Here is a 20464-nt window from a genome sequence, read left to right as displayed (position 1 = left end):
CAAACACACACACACACACACACACACACACACACACACACACACACACACACACACACACACACACACACACACACACACACACACACACACACACGGCAGGAATATGCAAATGTTAGAAAATCTTTAAAAGTAATGTAAAGCTCACCTCTGCTGCTTGGTTATTATTTTAGATAATGCAAATGCACCAAACAAAAACAAATTACTGACAATTAGATGAAAAAATGTACGTCTTCAAAGTTTCAGGCTTGAAATACTACTTCCTGCTCTAACAGATACATAAACATTTGACTGTCTAAATATCAGTGGGGTGCCTTTCAGGTCGCCTCCTCTGCATCACAATTTCTTGACTTAATCCATAAAAATGTATAATGATACGAAAATGTAACACAGTGTGGCTGTTTGAATTGCTGAATGTTATTTAGAGTAAACAGGATGATTTGAAAAGGCTTAAGGTGAGCCGTGAGCCAAAAATACGTGAGATACCAGTGTCTCTATTACCCTACCGTAAATGCACCCTGAAACATCCCCTATTCTAACATAAGTGCACACAATATGAAATAAGATCCTTTACCACATTAACTGGTTTATGGCTTTGAATTTTTAACAATACTATTATGTGACATACATTAAAATACCTTATCAGATTTCCTCACTGACAGGTTCAAATTGCACACTTGGATAGTTTGCAGCCTGAAAACAAAAGTGCTTTAATGTGATGTGATATTTGGAATTGTATTTTATTAAATTGGCTTATTATAATTAGAACCTTTAGAAATGTAAATCCCAGAGCCGTCAATTAATGTGGTACTCTTGACTAGATTAATGCCATATTTGTAGGACAAAGAAACTGTGTGAGAGTTCAACAGTCATGTTAACAATCCATTGTGTTTCCCCAATTATACAATTATATTTTTTGGGACTGACATTAATCAAATCGTTTCGGACACTTTTTTTTTTTTTTAAATATATATATATATATATATATATATATATAGGCACAGAGCGATCACACTTACAGTAACAGTGGGGGTCGCCGGGTGTGAGGGAGGTGACTGCCAGACTGACTGTCTTTGTGTGACATTTAAAAAAACGAATGTATGACAATATAACTGCAAATATATCTTGATCATGCATTGATGCGGCCTCGTCACAACACATTTTCTCTAGCACATGTTATCAATGGGATCACCTGCAGTGTCTGAGGAATGACTTAAGAGATGTGGAAGTTTAAAAAAATCAAAGCTCGCTTTAAAACGTGATTTGTGCTGATATGGTTCTCGCAAAAATTGCTCGAAATTCTTAAAAATAACATCTGCTCCTTCTCCCTCATTGCACCAGACAACTGATCTTACTGACATTTTCTAAAGAAATATTAAAAGTGAATACATGTATTTTAAGGTGTATAAAAAAGGAAATTAAAGTTTTAATAATATTTAGAAAATTATATATTTGCCAGTAAACTGAAGATGAAGCAAATTAGCCACAATTGTAATATTGTTGGTGAAAACACTGCATATTTGCATGCTTTTCTGCTTTAAAATGATCTGATTTAATACTTAAAGATAGGGGAAGCATTTCTTTTGGAAGAGCCTTCACCATACATAGTGCTGGTAGATCACGTGCCGTAGAGCAGTCTGTGCACTCGCAGCCTGACACGGCAAGGGACTGAAGGTACACCAGTCAGCACTGCAAACGGAGGCTGGATTTTATATTTAAACACATGAATCTTTCACAAGGCCCGGCAGACCCAGGAGAGGTTTTGTTTGGCTGGTGAGTTCATCCCACCCACCCAAACAGCCACCCATGAACCCGACCACTTCCCTGCCTCCATGTGTCTGCTTCCATTTCATCCCCAGGCCCACTCGAGCGTGACTGAGTGTTTCTCCGAATCACAAGGGAAACGTTACACGCACGTCCCCAGAGCCGCTCTTTACTACTGGTGGGAGTCACTTGTAAATCATGCATTTTATCGAATAACAGATGATGGAGCTCATCCCTCACATATGACACACCTCAACCCTAAAAAGACCTGATTCACTTTTTACTCAAGAGGATATTTCTAGCCCTTTCATTGGCAATTTTATCTTAACAGTTTAAATGGGCAATAAACTCTCAGCATGTTAATTTTTGAGCCACAGTGTTTTCCTATTTATGTCCCACTTCATCGCCCATCCTTCCACTTGTCAATTCTTAGCATATTGATCTTTCTTTATTGATCAGTGGTTTTGTGGGTTCAGCATTTATGTCCTGCTTCTGCCTCTGTAGTGGCTACATTTTCAACGGCTCCAGACTTCAATTTTATTCGTTCTTTGATCATTTTTTCCTCCAGCAGGACACAGCGAAGAGAATTGCCAGGTCATAACCTCACACAAATCACCCACAGTGGCCCACAGGGGGCAGTACTTACACACCTGCCTGTCTGTTTAAAAGTTTAACACATTAGAATATTACGAAAATCTCGAAATAGAAATAAATGTCCACTTTAGCTCTAAATGAAGTGGTCAGTATCGTGTTGGGTAGCATAATTACAAGGTTACCACTTGATATCCCTTCTATCCCACCTTTCATTTTTTATTTCACGCATTTGATGCACTTTCAAGGGCAATTTCTGACCCTGCTTCTGTGCTGTCTCTACCTACTTTCATCTTTCCCTACCTGTTTCATATTCCTCACCAGTGCCTTGCTTAAAGAGAAACAAGAGCACAGGAAAGAGAGAGAGAGCCACAGAAAGACAGGAGGCCAGACAGTCAGAAACGGATGAAAGATAGATAAAGATAGAAGCTGGCCGCGCTTCAGAAATAAAAAAGCCTCCTGCCTGCTCTCTGTGCTTCACTCACCAGATTTCTCTGCCTGCCTTTCCAGAACCCCTAATCTTTCCTGTTAACAACCTGCCAATAGGGCCACTGTCCTCATGAATAAACATATGGAGAGTGAAGCATGGCCCCGCAAACATGACAGGCAGCGTTACGGTAGAACAGCGAGAGCACGCCTGTAATGCTTCCCCGGGGCATGCCTCTGAGTCAGCCCATCACTTAGCGCTCTTTTCCACTTCTTAAAATGTCGCCGCCTTCAATCGGCAGGCTTATGATCTTTTAATAATGACGGCAGGTAGCAAATGGCTTGAGTGCTGACAGCTGGTTAAGTGACTCTGCTGTGGGGATGGGTGGGCTGCTTCAGAAGGAATCAAAGCTGTGGTTCGGCTATAGGGTTAGACAAACAGCCAACACTGGGCTTGTATTGAGATTTCCTCCTCTATTATGATAGAATTCCGTAGCATGGAGTTTCAGGGAGGGCCACATCAGTGCTGGCTATCAAAAACCCATGTTGAACCCTGCTGAGGTTCCTTTAAATGGAAGTGGCTGCAGCCTCTCCTCACATCCAGCGTCCAATGGAGTCAGACAGGTCAGGCCTCCGAAGGCGTCCTCCACTTGCCTGCACCAGCTGAATCTGCCACAATCCTCTATTTCTTCCTCTGTCCCTTCTAACTCCTTCCACCCCACCCGGCCCCCCCCTCCCCTGAGCTGCTGAAGCTGCCACATGAACTCTGTGTGTGCGATAGCTACACTTTTGACAGGGTGACTCGCAGAAAGCCGCCCCGAGTGGAGTTGAACACCCTCGGGCGTGGGTTACTCCAGCTTCACACATGCAGCGGTGCACGGGGCACCCAACGAGCCTCCGCCTGACCTGCCTCCATCCCCTCCGTCTCTCACCCTGCCTCCCCTCGCCACCGAGCATTCCTCTCCGTGCGACACAGGAACACCTTATGCATTATTAAAGACACTTTTCCTAAAAGGCTGCTGGCACATTATTCTGCAACCACAGTGACATGTCTGGATACTCAAAACGTCCACTTGAGCTCTAAAGAATGCGCTCGCCCAGGTAGCTCTCTGCTGAAATATACAGCACGACAGCTGCTAACAGCCACACAAGAGATGACTCATTATTACCTGTCATTCTTTCATGGGTTGAGTGAAATATTATGAGTACAATCACAATTTCTAACTCCATAAAAATCACTAAGGTTACTAATTAAAGGTTTTAAAACTACACTTAAAAGGTGTTATCTTATCCATTCAGTACAGCATGTGCCTCAGCCCTTAAGCCATTATGTTATTGTGATAATAATGATGAGCATGTCCTTAAAAAAAAATATATATTTTAAAGGTATTATCCAATACAAGGCGAAGGTAAAATCATGTGGGTCTTTCAGAAAATAACTTTTATGTAAAAGTCAAAGTTAAGAGGACACAGCCACAGATTTGTGAGAAATAATATATGCTGTAACACCAAAGGGCTAACATTAATCTCAAAGAAGAATAATAATTAAGCAAATGTGTATTAAATAAGAAGCTAGTGCATGCGCGAAGAGTGAAGCAACATGGAAAGCTTGTGGCCAAACTAATCTCACTGTAACAGGTAGCTCATAAAATGACGTATAGGTCAACTGGCTGCAGCATGACACAGATGTAATTATGCTGATAGATAGGCAACGATTTGGTAATAAGTTCCACAAGGGGGCGCCTCAAAAAATGACCTGAAGAGTAAGTTTTGGATGCATTCAAGGTCGCCTCATGTGTAAATATGAATGGATATTCCTTTGTGGTTCAGAGAAAAGTTATTCATGATGTTTTGAGGGAAAAGTCCTACAAGTATCAGCACACTGTTTGTCTATGTGTTACAGATGATAAATGCAGCCACGTAACACACGACTGGAGAACGCTCCAACACACAAAAAGTAAACTTTACGAGCAAAAAGAAGAACTTACATTTCTTGTACAGGGTACTCCCTGTTCCCCTGCTCTCTCTTTAACGCCGTTCAACAAGTTCAGAGAAGAAGAATGAAGAAGGATGAAGAAAGAAGCTCTTTAAGACGCGCTCCTTAACGGCAATGTGATGAGTACGCACGTCTGTCTCAGAGGAATCGCTGTGCGCACCATCTCTCACTCTTGTTTGGAGAAAACGATCAAGAGGAGGATTTTCCTGCCACTTCAAAACAAATGACTGATCACCGTCCTGAGGGCTCGGTCAGCAGCACCGCGCCTGGTGTAAGCGGGGGGATTTCTGAGACGGAGCTCCGGTGCCAAAGTGTCCATCATCCTCTCTCCAAGTGTCATTCCATCACGGCGTCAATCTGAGGCGCAGTGATGTCCGCAGAAAAGGAAAAAAACCCACTTCGCAAAATAAACTTTGACCAAGTCGTGTGCGTCCCTCCTGTTTATAATTCCTTCCTTTCCAACTGCGTGCGGATCACTGCGCGGATCTCATCCCCACTCTCTCTATCCTACTCCCGCGCTATGAATAGGTTTAAGCCACCCAACAGGGACAGGAATCACACCAATTACACTCGGCGTCTGAGAATATCCGCTCTTCTGGACGTTTCCCTTCAGCACCGCCCGCCCAAACGGAGATGGCGGGGAAGATAATGCGCTCCGAGGCTCTATTAGATGAGACGCACAGTCAGCTTGTTTCCCCCCCACGCACACCTATGGTTTCTCTCCCCACCCCTCTAACCCGTCTCCACCTCGCCTTCAAACCCCCCCACCACCCTCACACACGCGCGCAGCATCCTCTTTCGGGACCCGTTATAACTCAGGAGGGAGGAGGATCGCCTGCAGTTGAACCTCTTTTAGTGGAGTTCACCCGGGTCGACCATCGCGTTAAATTATCCAACAAATGCGCGCATCAACGGTCTCAAAGGAAATATTGCATCCGGGTAAAATAGAAAGAGGAATATCTCTGACTCCCAGCTGGCAATTATTACTGGGCAAGCAACCAAAGGCGTGTGCAATTTTAAGATATTAAATGCTTTTGTGTTAGTATCTCCTACTGCTTAATTCAGATTATTAGTAATTGTTATTTTAAAAAGATAATTAAGATGTTTTTGTAACAACTCCGAATGGTGCGTAATTGATCAAATAAAGGGATTTAACTATTTTATGTAAATAAATAAAAAGGGCGTACCCATGGGTTTATGTAGTTTTATTATCATGGCCTCATACATTAAGTTGTTTAATCTCCTATTACTTGTAAGTGTAGGAAGTCGTCTGATTTTAATGTATATGACAAAGGTGTCACTCCAGCACCACGGTGTCATTTTAAACAGAATATCATTCAACTGATCAATGAGAAATGGGCAAGAGCCTACATAGGGGAACATAATTGATTGTAATTTTACATAAACACTCACTGCTGTTTTCAGAGGGAAAATAGGCGACATGGCTTAACTCATTCCTGCTTCACCCTTCAATAACATTGCTAACGAGAACAATTTAATCAATCCTGAGAGTGCACCGTCTTCTCACACCTTAATGTATTCACACAAAGAGTAAGAGGAGGTAGAGAAGGAGATTTTTCAGTAACTTTACCTTAGTCAGTGCGAACACACGTCTATTGAGGGGGTACTAAGGAACAGTACACATCTATTTGTGCCTCTGTCGCAGAACAGTAGTTAACTAAAAAGAGACGAGTGCGACCCTATAGTAGAATAATGAGTAGAAAAAATTCCGGTTAGAAATAGAACAATGTACTTGTGAAAATGCGTGCAAAAAAGGCTCCAAGCCAAGAGAAAGACTACTGTGATAACCCTACGATGTTCGCGGGGTAACGTCCAACCCCACTATATACGCCCCACTACTCCCGAAGACACCCCGGATATCCGACAGACGTCCCTGTCTTCCGTTAGGTGTGTAACTCGACATACCGAACTAGGTGGATGACTCTCCAATTGGACACGCGGTTCGACAGTTCTGGACTTTTGTGGGGGGGGGGGGGGGGTGGGGGGAGNTCTGTATCAGATCCGTTGCAGCCCCATTTTTAGAGATTTGGGTATGGAGGAAAAGAGAGAGGGTTGTTTTTTCTGACACTTGGTGAGTTCCCTGACACACCGGGGGACACATATTCATGTATAAAAGACGTACAAAAGTGCATTTTTAATGATAGGTCCCCTTTAATGTATATAAAGTTGATAATCTAAGGGGGTGGGGTGTTATTTTCCATCAGCTATCGTATTGGCAACAACAATCAGAAACAGAGGTCGAAGTTGTGATCCATGAAAAGTAGGTAACGGTGACCATATCAAAAGAAGTGAAGATAAGTTACCGAGTTTTTGACTGTTTCTAGGTTTAAAATAAGATATGACCACGGTGGCTGACAGTCTTGGCCCGGAAAAACCATAAGCGCTGACGGAAGACGGGACAAGGGGGAATATAAATTTGCTAACTGCCGACAAGCCTTCGAGAAAGATGGGCTCTCACCAATCAAACAAAACTCGTTTGTGTGACAGATGTCTTGGACTTGTAACCCAGATAGCAAAGCTCTATCTGCCTTTCCCCTCCTTTTATCTTCTTTCTCTCCATTTCTCGCACTTGTACATTACATTTTAAAAGTGATAAGGGGGCCTAAGATCGAATACTTTTAAACTGTCTTCTGGTGTCGCCAAATATTACCAGACTCAGAAATGTATTCATGTATATCATCCTTCTTTGTCAATGAACTCAGTATGGATGCTGCTGCCCAAAACATTTAGGAACGGCCCTCTCTGCTGCTAATATTGTTCCTTCTGATTCAAGATAGCTCCAGAAATTAAATATTATGTTTTGTTTATTCATATGCAATTTGGACCCACACAATGCAGGCAAACAACGGATCCATCCAACCGACAACACCCACATGAAATCCTGCTTTGCTGTTATTGTAGCATTGGAGAGACAAAGACAGATGGAGAGTGATTGGGGGAGTTTATCTCTAAACACATATCAATACCAGAGCCCAGGAACTCCTAATGAGAACAACAAATTGCTTCCTCGCCACATGCTCCAGCCTTTGCTTGTTGGGGAAGGAACATGCTCTGCGCGACAGTTTTATTGGAAATAAATTCAAATCATTTCCAAATCCCACTCCCACTCTTATCCTTTGTCTCTTAAAACGGCTGACCTAACAATATTGAGTTTTATGTTAGGCTTGTGTTTACTAGTGCCATAGAGGTTAAACATTAAGCTTTAAGGTCATAGGCTGCATTTGGATCTCCATTAACCAATAAAATGTGTTAATTATTAAAACCATTAAACATTTGAACAAACCTCTGATGTTGAACAAAATAAAAACCTATATAAAAATGTCCCTCAATTGGTAACTTTGCTTTTTTCAGAAAACTAAGTGACATCACAGAGACATCGTCAATCTTTCTATGAGTGGATAAATCCCAGCAGGCATTGTACAAGATGCACACTCGACCCTGGAAAGCTCAGCTAACTTCTTGAAAGGCTACCAATAATATACCATCGTCAAAATTGATAAGTATAACTTCATCAATATTTCTTCTTCTTACAGGACAGTAAGACGAAGAAGAAGATATACTTTATTAATCCTCAACAGGGAAATTACTTTAAATTACTTAAATCCTGCTATATAGTTAAGTTTTCAATAAATACACACATTTTGTCATTTCTATATTTTGCGAGATACTTTTACAACTTTGTATCACGAGTGTAAAAATGTCATTGCATCAGCAGTATAGATTTCCTCCCACCTTTTCCCCAGACTTGCATAATCCCTACCTTACATCTATCCATTTCTACCTCTCTTTCCTCAGCAAGGCGTGCGTGTTTGTGTGTGTGTGTGTGTGTGTGTGTGTGTGTGTGTGTGTGTGTGTGTGTGTGTGTGTATGTGTGTGTGTGTGTGTGTGTGTGTGTGTGAGGCGCGGTGTGTAGGGGTTAAAGCTATCCCTGCTGCATTAATGAGACCTTGTGTTCCACAATAGATTTCTNGCTTTCACAGTTCTGGACTTGTGAGGGGGGGGGGGAAGAGATGGAGGAGAATGAGAAAACACACTTATGTAATTCACACTCTTCTGCCACGTGAGAGTCTAACTAATTAACCAAAGAGCAACCTCTCAGTAGGTGGACAAGCATACAGCTCAATGTGTGGATGCCTTCTGTCTGCAGACAGCCTATAGGCCCACAGAAGCCCTCATCACCCCCGCATATATCACCCCAACCTGCATGGGGCTTGTAGCATCCAATAGTGTCATCAGAAAGAGAACCGAACCTCGGAAAACGTGCGTAAAAGTGTTCATGTAACAAGATAAAGATTGGCTTTAAAAGATGAGTAATAAAAGATGATAATCCAGCGTGAGAGAGAAAAATCAATTGGATGACAAGAGCGCTGTCTCCGTGTTATCTACACATGACAAGGAATCATGGGGGATATTATCTGCACACAGCGTGACTGATTCATTTCAAATGACTTTTTACTGTATGTGGAAACGCAGTGCCTATACCACCTCTCATGTGTCATTTAAACCCTCATATAAAGCACACGCAGGTGAGTTATGCAGGAAATTGCAAGAAGACAGCTCAGTCAATTCAACCAGATATATCATTTACAAAGTCTGGGCACTACAACACTGGCTACACTTTCGAACCAAACGTGTTTATTTTGCTGATTTGTGGGCTGCATTCCCACGCATAGAAAAATAAAGAGTAGTGCATAAAAAGCAGACAAAAGATAAAACAGAAAACGTATGCATCTGTTCCCAAATTAGTCGGGATACAAATCCCACACGAGGCACAAATTGGCCACCCACTCCGTGTGCGTCGCAGCGAAGCTCTAAAAGTTTACGCGCTCCGGTTTGATTGGGGATGGATGAAATGAAAAGAAGAAGGGCTGAGACTCTCACCTTGGTCTTCAGTGCTTCATAGCGTGGAGGACAGCCACTCGTGTCGCAGCCAAATAAATCCGCTTTGAAACGGGACATCTTAGCGCGGCGAGGGAATGGGAGGCTCGTCGTAAGAGCGACCAGCTTGTCTCCGCCGCTCGCGGGGAATGGAGGAGAGCTCCCGGTACCGGCGCAACGTCACCTAGAGCCGGACACTCCAGGAGAAAAAAATCCTCCACGCCAGGTGTAACCGATAAGAAAAAGTTGGTAAAAAGAAAGCAGGTGATATAAAAAAGATTCCAAGTGGCTCATTAGAGAGAGGAGTGACCGGACTCACTGCTCTCTGACACAATGAGGCGCTCAGCCTTTGACAACTGACTTTCACCTCAAGTTTCCTTCTTTGCTGAAGCCTGTGAGCCGCAACTGAGAGCAACCACGAACGGAAACATCTCTCGCTGCTGCAGTAAAGCTTTTTTGTGATAAATCATTCAGTGATATTTTACCACTGAAACACATTTTCCTATGACAAGTCACGGAGATCACATTCAAATCTGCTCATCAGCTGGAGCAAAGGTGGCAGGCATTTCTATTGGATTTCTGTATTGCATGAATGGAGTTTTTTTTTTTGCACACCACAAGAAAATGTTGTATGAACTGTTTGCATTTCACTTTTTTATTTATAGAATTTTTTTCCCCCATTTCAGAGCAGTGCCAGTTGAGGGTGGCAGCATCTGAGCCAGGTGGAAAGGCAGAAATCGATTCAGTTGATAAACCCAATAAACCCGGCAGATACAACGTACAGGAACATGGTCGAGTTGGGTTATGGTGCATTTCAGATCTCAGTAAGTGATTGTATAGTATAAATGTATGTCTGATATCTTGTATTGAGTTGTGTTACAGTAAGTTCACATACAGGTCTGCAGTGTTATCTCATGGAGAGTCATGTACACCAAAGGGCTTTGAAACAACTGCTGGATTTCCATGAACTGCAAATACGTAGTGACACCAGCACGTGATGACCCAGCAGCAGAGAGCACCAGAAGATGATTGTATAACCTAAATTAAACAAATTAAAAGGCATACTGTCTAAAGAATGATTTAGATTCAATGAGTGAATGATGTAAGAATGTGCATTACAGTATCTGTGACTACATAAAGAGATTGTATTGGATGACTGTGCCTTTCCTGCAAGTAAATGCCAAAAATCATATGCTCCGATATCCAATACACAACAATGACGCTCTTTATAAGGGAACCAGTGGACAGGTTAAGGCTACAGTTATCTCAGCTGTTCACCCAGTTCTTCACAGTGATGCCTCTCTTTCTCTCTCCTAGGCGAGACCAAGGGCAACTTGTGTTACATGTCTCTGGTTCTAATTCAACAACAAGAAAGAGGTGTACACAGTGGAAAGCTACCAAAAAGCACATTTAATTCCCTCTTTTGAATTCAAATAAACAATGAAACAGTAATTTCTATTTTATAATTCTATCTGCAGAGTGTTAAGGAGTTTTCCGATTTTTCTTCAAGGCCTAAAACACCAAGTTCAGGCAGAAGTACTTGCTCTTAAACAAGATGTGCTGGAGGTCGGACTGAAAGGAGAATTTGTTTGAATGTAGAAGAGCATAATTATTCACACACACACACACACACACACACACACACACACACACACACACACACACACACACACACACACACACACACGCCTTCAAACCCATCAGTGGGTTCAATAGATGGCTCTTAACTTGAGCGACCGATAATCACGTGGCCTGTGTTCCGATATCTCACCTCCACCCTTGTGTGTTGTTGGGTTTCTTTTTTTCCGTTCTTGTCATATTCCATGATGATTATTAGAAAATTGATGGGTAAAGCTGTCTTAGCACATCCCTGTCTGGCGGACGCCAGGCACAGAGGTATTGGATTTGTACGCCTGTTCAATGAAGGGTAATGTTGCCTTCATCCGGAGGAGTTGTGTGTTAGGAAAGGGATGGTGGGATGGTGGGAGAGAAGGCAGGATATTCAAACAGAAATAAGAGTGTGCTCAATGCACTTTTATGTGGTATGACAGAGCTGTGTCATCCACCTAAGTCTGAGAGTGCATGGAGCTGTTCAGGCAACAACAATGTGAAATCATCTATTACAAGTTGCATTCAGACTATAACTCAATTGTTTTTAGAAAAGTGTTAAAGGAAATCTATTTTCTATAAATATTAAGCTGTATTATTACTGAGACATATGGTCGAGCCAAATTATGATATTTACCATGAAAAAGTATTTATGCAATTTATGCAATGTTAAAGAATTATTCAATAAGAATGGCATTACTCAATTTTAGGAGTTTGTGGTACCCACGTTATGAAGTATCTCGATCTCTCATGTATTCTATTGACGGGATTAGAACATGACACACAGATCAGGTCTTTTGTTATCAAAATATAAACATATCAATGTTATCACAATTAAAAGATTCACTACATGGCATTATTATCATGATATTAGTGAAAGTATATCTGATCCATACCTTTACCCTACTGATGCATCATGTGTAGGAAGTTTTCTGGCATTAAATGTTAGCTTATGGATCTATATTGCTAGGTAGTTTAATTTACTCATCATTTCAAAACTTTCATAACATGGAAAAGGTGAATAAAGATGTTTACCTGCCATTTTTACTCCTTATATAAACTGTGTGACTATCCTAACTTCTCTTGGGAGGCAAGACACTTGGTCAGAGTCGGGACGAATACAGGGTTCACAATGCATTATGGGAGTCTTTGGAAGGAGTGAATCAGGTCAGTCTCAGCACCTTTGTGCACCTGCTCCATTTGGACATTGCGTCAAAGGTTTATCACACTGCTTTGTGCCTGGCACTAACACTCCGCTCCAATCTGCTGCCCGCAGACCTGCGCTGCTTATCCAATCCTGCACGGTGCCCTAAACCCATAACCCACCTCGCCCACATTGAAATATCATATTAAATTATAAAACAATACCTGAGAAGAATTACATAGAGGCATAATCCAAAAAGTGCATGATTGAAAAAGGATTAGCAGGTTGGTGAGCAGGAGGGGGGNNNNGGGGGGGGGGGGGGGGGGGGGGAATGTAGCCCCACAGTTTGCGGGATTTGTACTTTGCTCACAGGCTGAGAGACGTCTGCCTCGGGCTGATTGTGAATCGGGGGCATCCCGTTCAGATTTACGTGCCCCTGCGAGTGATTAGGGATTTACTTTCTTAACAGTTGCCGTCCAGATCTGTGCTTGTAGTGCGGTGTGTGTCCGTCCGTGAAGTCACGACTCAGTGCTTTCAGCTGGATGCATTTTTCATAAGAAGTGGCTATTTTTTGCAGCTCAGAGCTAGAATAAACACTTCCTCTCATTTGAATATGTGTACTGTTTTATGACTGTTGAGGAAAAATATGGTAACATGTAGTGGGACAGTTATTTTGGGGTTTAGCAGCAGGCACAGGGGTCATTTCCTGTTGCTAACAGTAACAATGACGAATGGTCTGCCACGAGGGGCCGGTCGGTGACAAAATTAGCTTTTATCAATAATATATTCCCAAATTGTCCTCACAGGAAATGCTGACAGTAATATGGCTTACTGTAACTGATGGTGGGAATTGAATCCTATTGGCTTATTCATGGTGTCATTAGCATACAAAGATGAATGAGTGGCCATGATTAGATGCTGCACGCCGCTGAGTCCAGTCAGGTTTCAGCTACGATCGAGAAATGAGCTCTGTGGAAGCGCGTTCAATGATTTGATGAGTGTAGTTCAGGATCACATAGTGTGACCCGTAGAGAGTTGTCATATGTTAATCTGGTCACTGAAAACATAAACAGGAACACCAGGATGGATTTAAATGGCCAATTATCTCAAATCATACAAGATTACATTAGGAGATTTACATTCTTCCTAGTTACGTTTTGGGAATACATAATTCATTGTGTCACAGGGGCACTATTTGATTTTAACAGGGACATCGGATTGAATGTTGAGGTGATAGACTGTGAGATCTTCACTATAGTCACCATTTATGTTACCACTTGTGGTCTGTTTTAAATATTTATATTTGCACTTTGCTGCTGAGTGACTTTCACTGTGTGTTTGCTTTTAATTGTATTTTAAATATTGGACTCTACAGTTTGTTTAAGCATCTTAACTGAATATTGCCTGAACTCTTTTGCAGCGTGTTTTAACCTGTTTGTTTTCTGGATTTACTTTTCATTGTAGCAGTTTTAAAATGCTGCCTACAAGTATTTAAAAGTCATTTCTAAGTGTCAAGTAATTATCTTCCTCAGTAGGCCTACACATGTCTATTTAAACAGAAGAAAAGACGACTCAGGAAGTAGATCAAGAAAAGTGGGATCGTGAACAACACCGACTGAAATGCAACCAGTTATTTGGTGTGGAAGGCTGAAACAAAAACTGAACTTTTGGGCATAATGCTTCGCCTCAAACAATAAATACAACCTGGGATCTTCAGAGCATTTGTTTTTCTTTATTAAAAAAGTAAACGGAAGAGGCGTTTTTTGCTTTTACCTTACTAAATAGTCTAATGCTCATTGGAGCGAGGCGAATCTCACGGAAGTGATTTCAAAACAAAAGCACGCGTATGCTAAAAAATACACTTGCATTGAAGCACTACAGTATCCGGTTGAAGGAATGATGATAATATTATAAACAAGGTGAATTTAGCGATCACAACGAAAAAGCGAAAACGCCTCTCAGACGCTCTTCCGTTTACTTTTTTAATAAAGAAAAACAAATGGTCCTCGGGCATAAAGGTTTATACAAATCAACAGTGGAATAGCTGCACAACTACAATGTCTATGAGTGAAAACGTGATTAATGTGCCTAATTAATCTTACTCAGATTATGTTTAACAAATCTAAAAGAACACATTGTATTCAACACACTCCTCATGGGTTCCATAGTCCAAGAGTTGAAACACATGTTGTAAGGACAACTGCACGTATAGTAAGTGACCCCAGTCCACTGCTGACTCTCACTCACCAGCTCTGCTTTCTTGAAATCAGTTAGATTAAGCACATTGTCTATTGATTGTCTCCTAAATTGATGTGCGATACAAGACGAATAATCCCATTTCAAGTTTCAACGCTTGTTTCTAATGGTTTCTAAACCATTTCAGGCAGCAGTGGATCACAATTAGTTTAGCATTTAGCAGCCAAGAGTGGCCATGCATGCATGAGCGTGATTCTGGGCTTAATAGAGGCTGCCTTTGCTGCATTTGACATTTCCTTTCTCTGCACACTTTCTTTTGTGCAGTTCACACACATTTTTTTCAGGCATATCTAGCATGAGATGTTCAGCCACTGTGCGTGCACATTAAGCTAGGTGGTGGAATTGAATTTGAATGAAGAGCGATGGAATGTATTTATGTCTCGCCCTGGCAAAAAAAAGATGTTCTAGAGCAACAAAGAGACTGAAAGGCCCACCTCATACTGTAGACCTTTCACAATGTAGCCAGTTAAAGACCTGGTTTGGCATTTGACAGCAAGGATCTGACCCGGCTTTTAGTCCGTTTGACTGCTTGACTTTTGAAGTAAGAGTGTACATGTGTTTCAAACCGTAGAATGCTGTGATACATCTCTCAGCCCTGACATCTGAAGGTCTGGGTTCTAAAGAATCTTGAAAGCTATTTCTGCTGGGCCTCGCACGGCTTAGTACGGTATGGTTAGGCCTTGGTAGGCCAGGCTCACTTTATGCTGCGTTTCCATTACAGTTAAGTAGCTGGGGCAGTAACTATAGTAATGCACTGTAGGCGGAGCGACGCTGCGTAAAACTGCCGTGACGTCATCTTCAATGCGAACCACAAAACCAAACATCAGCCGTTAGCACTCAGAGCTCACAGCTCCTCATATCTGTTCAGAAACTATACAAAAGTTAAACAAATACAAACCACAGACTGACTGTGTCATGACGAATACAGTCGCTGGTTTATTTCATTTCAAACCTTTATTTAAACAGATTGGTCACTTGAGATCATAGATCTCTTTTTCAAGGGAGACCTGCAGCATATAGGTTCCACATGAAGAAACATAAAACAATACATTTACAAGTGCCCATAGTATCAACGAGCATTTCATTTAGCCTAGCTTTAAAAACATGCAGAGGAATGAGATTGTTCAGTTTAAATTCTTGCTGAAGATTGTTCCAAGAAAGTGGAGCTGCGCACATAAAAGCTGTCTTACCTAAGACAGTCCTTGCTCTTGGCACATCTAACAAGACTACATNTGCAAAACGGCGTCAGTTTAAAGTAATTCTATCCTTCTGTTTACCGCATCATTTATGAGAATACATTTCTTAACAAGAGAACATAATCGAGGGGTGATCAATAACATTTCCGTATTTATTTATTTCTCCAAGTTATGTTTGTGTGCACTGAGGAGTCTCAAACAGGCGTTTGTTAAATCATTTTAAGATGAATTCTTCATATATGATAAATGAGAGGTAACATTTTATTGATGGTATTATTTTCACATATTTCTCTCCATTCTTCCTTCTGCCAACGGTGTCACAGTTTCTCGTCTCTCCCGTTGTGCTTAGTGCGTACGCATGGGTTAGAGTTTGCGTGGAGGACCGCACATTTTCCCGTCAAGTTTCTTTTTTATAAATCGCAAGCATTGCGTAGAAACTGGCGTACGCCATCTTTTGAGCGTATACATGCACCGTTTATAAATGAGGCCCCTGCACCTTACCATACTTGTGTTGGTACTGTCCATACATGACAATGTTACTCAGAATCCCACCTAAACTGGGCACTTTGCACCAAAAATAAACTCTTGCTAATTACTCTTCCAAATTCACCTTCACTATCTTTCTCATAATCAGAGTATGAGCATACCAGGTTATTGAAACCCAGCTGAGATGCACGTGTTGCAACTCGTTGGACAGCAGACTTTTCTCTGCATGAAAACAGATGCACTAACATTTACTTACTTTAAGGGTAAGGCTAACCCGTGCCAGGCATCTCACAGGGAGTGGAGGGGGTCTTGGCTGAGTCTGGGCCTGGCAGCGGTTCTACCTGAGGCTTCAGAGCAGGAGAGGATAACATGGCCAACAGCTGCTTGTCTGTCTGTCTCCTGGCTAAATAAAACATATTTTGCCAAATGCAAACAGTCACAATCCACTGTCTGTATTTCACGCCTCAGTAATCTATGCTATTGTGCATTTCCATTCCTCCTTTGCACTTAGTCCAATTTAGCTTTTGACCATTTGGTTGTGGGTGTTCAGCTTTTGATATTTGGCTCACTCTAGGATTAAACGACTTTAGATAATGTTTGGTGTTATTGTGTTTCTAGTTTAACATGAATCAAATATATTCAGATGGGATGGTGGAGCTTTGAGTATCGGGTCAGTGTCGACTACAAAGGTATGGCTCATTTGCTTTTGATGATTGCTGTTGTGGTTACTCAGGCTGAAACAAATCAGTTCATGCAGAATCACTTCCCTGCTTTATTCTCTATAATTTTGAAAAGACTGAATTATTAAATGCACATATTTCCCAGGAGTTCCGGTGCTTGAAAGGCAGCATTGGATCCAAATTTAGAAGTATGCTAATATGAATACATGCACATATATACACCTACCCACACACACATTTGCTTCCAACTTTTCCTCTTAATGCTATTTTTTTCACATTTCCTGCATCACACTGTGCTGTCTTCTTGCTTTAAAAGAACAAAAATATCGAGCACCTTGCTGTATTTCCCCTCTAAAAGTCCTGCTTCCTTCTTTCTCTTTTTTTTTTCATCTTTTTGAAATGGGATACAGCTCCTGCTCATTTGTCCGGTATCTTCTGCCAAAGATCTCTGAAACAGAGTGCAGAGGGTCCCATAGGACCGTCTAGAAGAGTGGAGAGCTGAGCCACAAGCTCTGTTCTGCCTGCCATAACTTTGGGGAAAGCTCCGAACGGTAATGGCCATGCTGTGTTGTGCAGCTTGTTAGGAGAAACTTTCGAGGAGTTACCACAGATGAGTTGACCCCATATTCATTATAGAGTTAAATGCTGCACAAAAATTATTGACTTATATATCACAGATGTACTCAGGAATGGAAAGGCAACATGACAAGAAGATTACAAATAAATAATCTGATAAAGTGTCATGTGGTGCACAGTACAAATTCTTAAAGTTGCACCATTCAGTACCATGAACATGAAATCATTTGAGTATTGACAAGCCCAAATGAAAGAGGTTACAACTCTTCTTTTTCAGAATGCGTGGGATGAAGAAGAGGTGGCTCCATTTTTCAAGGTATGTGAACGACTGCTTTATGATTTTACTTGTAGGCCATACATACACAAATTAAAACGCCTATAGCTCCTGAACTACCCTGACAGGGAGAAGGAAAACGTAAACACTTTTCAATGTTACTAAAAAATTAACAAGGGTTTAGTAAAAATATAAAGTATCAAAGTATACCTTTGAAAATAATAAATAAAAGAAGAGGTCAATTAATTCTCAGGTGAATATAAGCAAGATAACTATGGTTATTCTACCATTACTTCCATCTGTCTGCTCCTCTGAGGAAGAAGCGCCTATCTGAAAAGTGTAATTAGTGCAAATAGTTTGCATAGCCACTGTAATATATTTTACCATTATAAATAATTAAGTGAGTTATTTATTTATAGTGAGTATATATAATAATTATGTTCTACTACTCACTACTACTAACTACTCACTATTATACCAAGTAGAAGCCCATCTCCCCCCTCACGGTGAATGCAGAAGTTCGACCACTGCGTCACTATTTTTTGGATTTGGGATTTGTAGTCTTTTTAAACATGTGTCTCTGCTGTTATGGGCGTCAGGAAACTACAACTTCCAGATTTCCCAATGCGGAAGTATTGAAACAAAAAACACTGAGGTTGCTGCACAAGAACTGAGAAGATGTCTCATGTGGTAAAGAAACGAAAATTGGATAAAACCCGACAGGACAGACTTTATTTTGACAGCTATACCGATGTGACTATTCACGAGGAAATGATTGCGGACCACGTCCGGACTAACACGTACCGAATGGCGATACTTAACAACAGTGAGTCCATACGGGGGAAAGTTGTGCTGGACGTGGGTGCAGGAACCGGCGTTTTAAGCATGTTCTGTGTTCAAGCCGGTGCTAGGAAAGTCTACGCCGTTGAAGCTTGTTCTATAGCCGAACAGGCTGTGAATATCGTGAAACAGAACAACATGGAGGACAAAATTGAAGTGATTCGAGGCACAGTGGAGACGGTGGACCTACCGGAGAAGGTGGAGGTGATAGTGAGCGAGTGGATGGGGTATGCCCTCCTGCACGAATCCATGCTAAACTCGGTCCTCTACGCTCGCGACAAGTGGCTCAAGCCGGGCGGCATCATCCTGCCCCACAAAGCCGAGCTCTACATCGCCCCCGTCAGCGACCCGGTGGTGGAGGACCGCCTAAATTTCTGGTACACCGTCAAAGACCAGTACGGTGTCGACATGTCCTGCATGTCCGACTTTGCCAGGGGGTGTATCATGAATTCGGACATCACTGTGAACTCGGTTCACGGGGAGGACGTGCTCTCCCACCCGACCCGCTTCGCCGAGCTCGATTTACACACGGTGACCGTGGAGGAGCTGCGCTCCGTCAAGGGGAAGTTTAACTTCGAGTCTTTCGGCTCGGCTGCAGTGAACGCTTTCTGTGTTTTCTTCACGGTCACTTTCCCATGCCCGGACAAGCCACTGCCGCTGGTGCTCTCCACGTCCCCGTTCAAACCGGAGACGCACTGGAAGCAAGCGGTGCTGTACCTGGATGCCCCGGTGGATGTGGTGCAGGACACGTTGGTCACCGGGGAGATAAGCATGTTCCCCTCGGAGGAAAGCGCCAGACATATATGCATCCACGTGGACTACACCATAGGAGAGCAGAAAAGACAGTCCAAGACCTTCTCCATCCCTGACTGGAGCAGTGGAGCTCAGTCATAGGGCAGCATCACATCCTGTGTTACAGTTCAATCACCAGGCAGCAACACACTCAAAGGCCACAGTCCTTTATTAATATATGTCACTAATTCCCAAACCTTCCCAGAGTTATTGAATAAGTGGAGCTATGTTGACCAGTGAGGTAAATCCACACCTAAAACTATAACTGATCGTGGAAAAATGACTGTCTCTTCTGTTTACAACATTTATTAGCCATATTTACCACTAAATTGAGATAATTCTGATCGTTGTAACAAACCTGTAATGTCTCCATTAATCATATGGTCTGTAAAAGGTCCTAATAAATAAGTAAATAAAATGGGTTAACATCCCAACAAGTCAAAACCTTGTTGATTTACTTTCAAATACTGTTCTTACTATTATATTATTACAGACCAATCAAAAAAAGCAAATCATAGTATCTCTAATTTTCATTGATTATTTTCAGTCTGGAAAAAAACATTTAAAGCTATATTTGAGCATCACCAAATACTTAAAGTCTCCTGACAAATGCATAGTTAATAGTAGGGTGTAGCTCTGCAAAGCCAAGTGAGGCAGGCAGGTTTTACAAATGGTTGAATAAATGCAATGCCATGCTGCAGACATCTGATATTCTATTAAATGTAATCATGCATATTGTGGGGAACCTGATCAAAATGCTGTATTCAAATGAGGTTTAAACAGATATATTGACTTGGAGCAGCTGCAGGCAGGCAGAAGGTGTTTTACATTGGGCCGTATTCAGGTTTTAATAACAAACTAAACTTGCTGATTATTTTTGTTTCAAAACTAGCACACACTATCATGTGTTACCAGAAACAACTGACTTTATCCAAA

The 20464-nt window shown here is 41.8% G+C and overlaps 2 protein-coding genes across 5 annotated transcripts in view; one reads left to right on the top strand and one right to left on the bottom strand.

The window, feature by feature from the left end:
- ntng1a (netrin g1a) overlaps positions 1-9849 on the bottom strand; it is a 90806-nt gene extending 80957 nt beyond the window's left edge. For 3 of the 4 annotated variants that reach the window (XM_010781257.1, XM_010781260.1, XM_010781259.1), the window contains exon 1: positions 9680-9849. The gene's annotated coding sequence lies outside the window, so the exon portion shown is untranslated. Of the gene's footprint in view, positions 1-4769; positions 5405-9679 lie in introns of those variants that run through there. The other variant, XM_010781258.1, reaches the window with a different exon arrangement.
- Positions 9850-18554: 8705 nt separating this feature from the next.
- prmt6 (protein arginine methyltransferase 6) lies at positions 18555-19972 on the top strand. Its single transcript, XM_010781256.1, has one exon. It carries the CDS (start codon positions 18575-18577, stop codon positions 19628-19630), a length of 1056 nt encoding a protein of 351 aa, XP_010779558.1. The 5' UTR covers positions 18555-18574; the 3' UTR covers positions 19631-19972.
- The last annotated feature ends 492 nt before the right edge of the window (positions 19973-20464 follow it).

This window comes from Notothenia coriiceps, unplaced genomic scaffold (assembly GCF_000735185.1).
Source record: "Notothenia coriiceps isolate Sejong01 unplaced genomic scaffold, NC01 NC01_scaffold00022930, whole genome shotgun sequence".
Classification (NCBI taxonomy): Eukaryota; Metazoa; Chordata; class Actinopteri; order Perciformes; family Nototheniidae; genus Notothenia; species Notothenia coriiceps.
The sequence above is the reverse complement of the archived record's forward strand: the minus strand, read 5'-3'. Positions and strand labels throughout refer to the sequence as shown.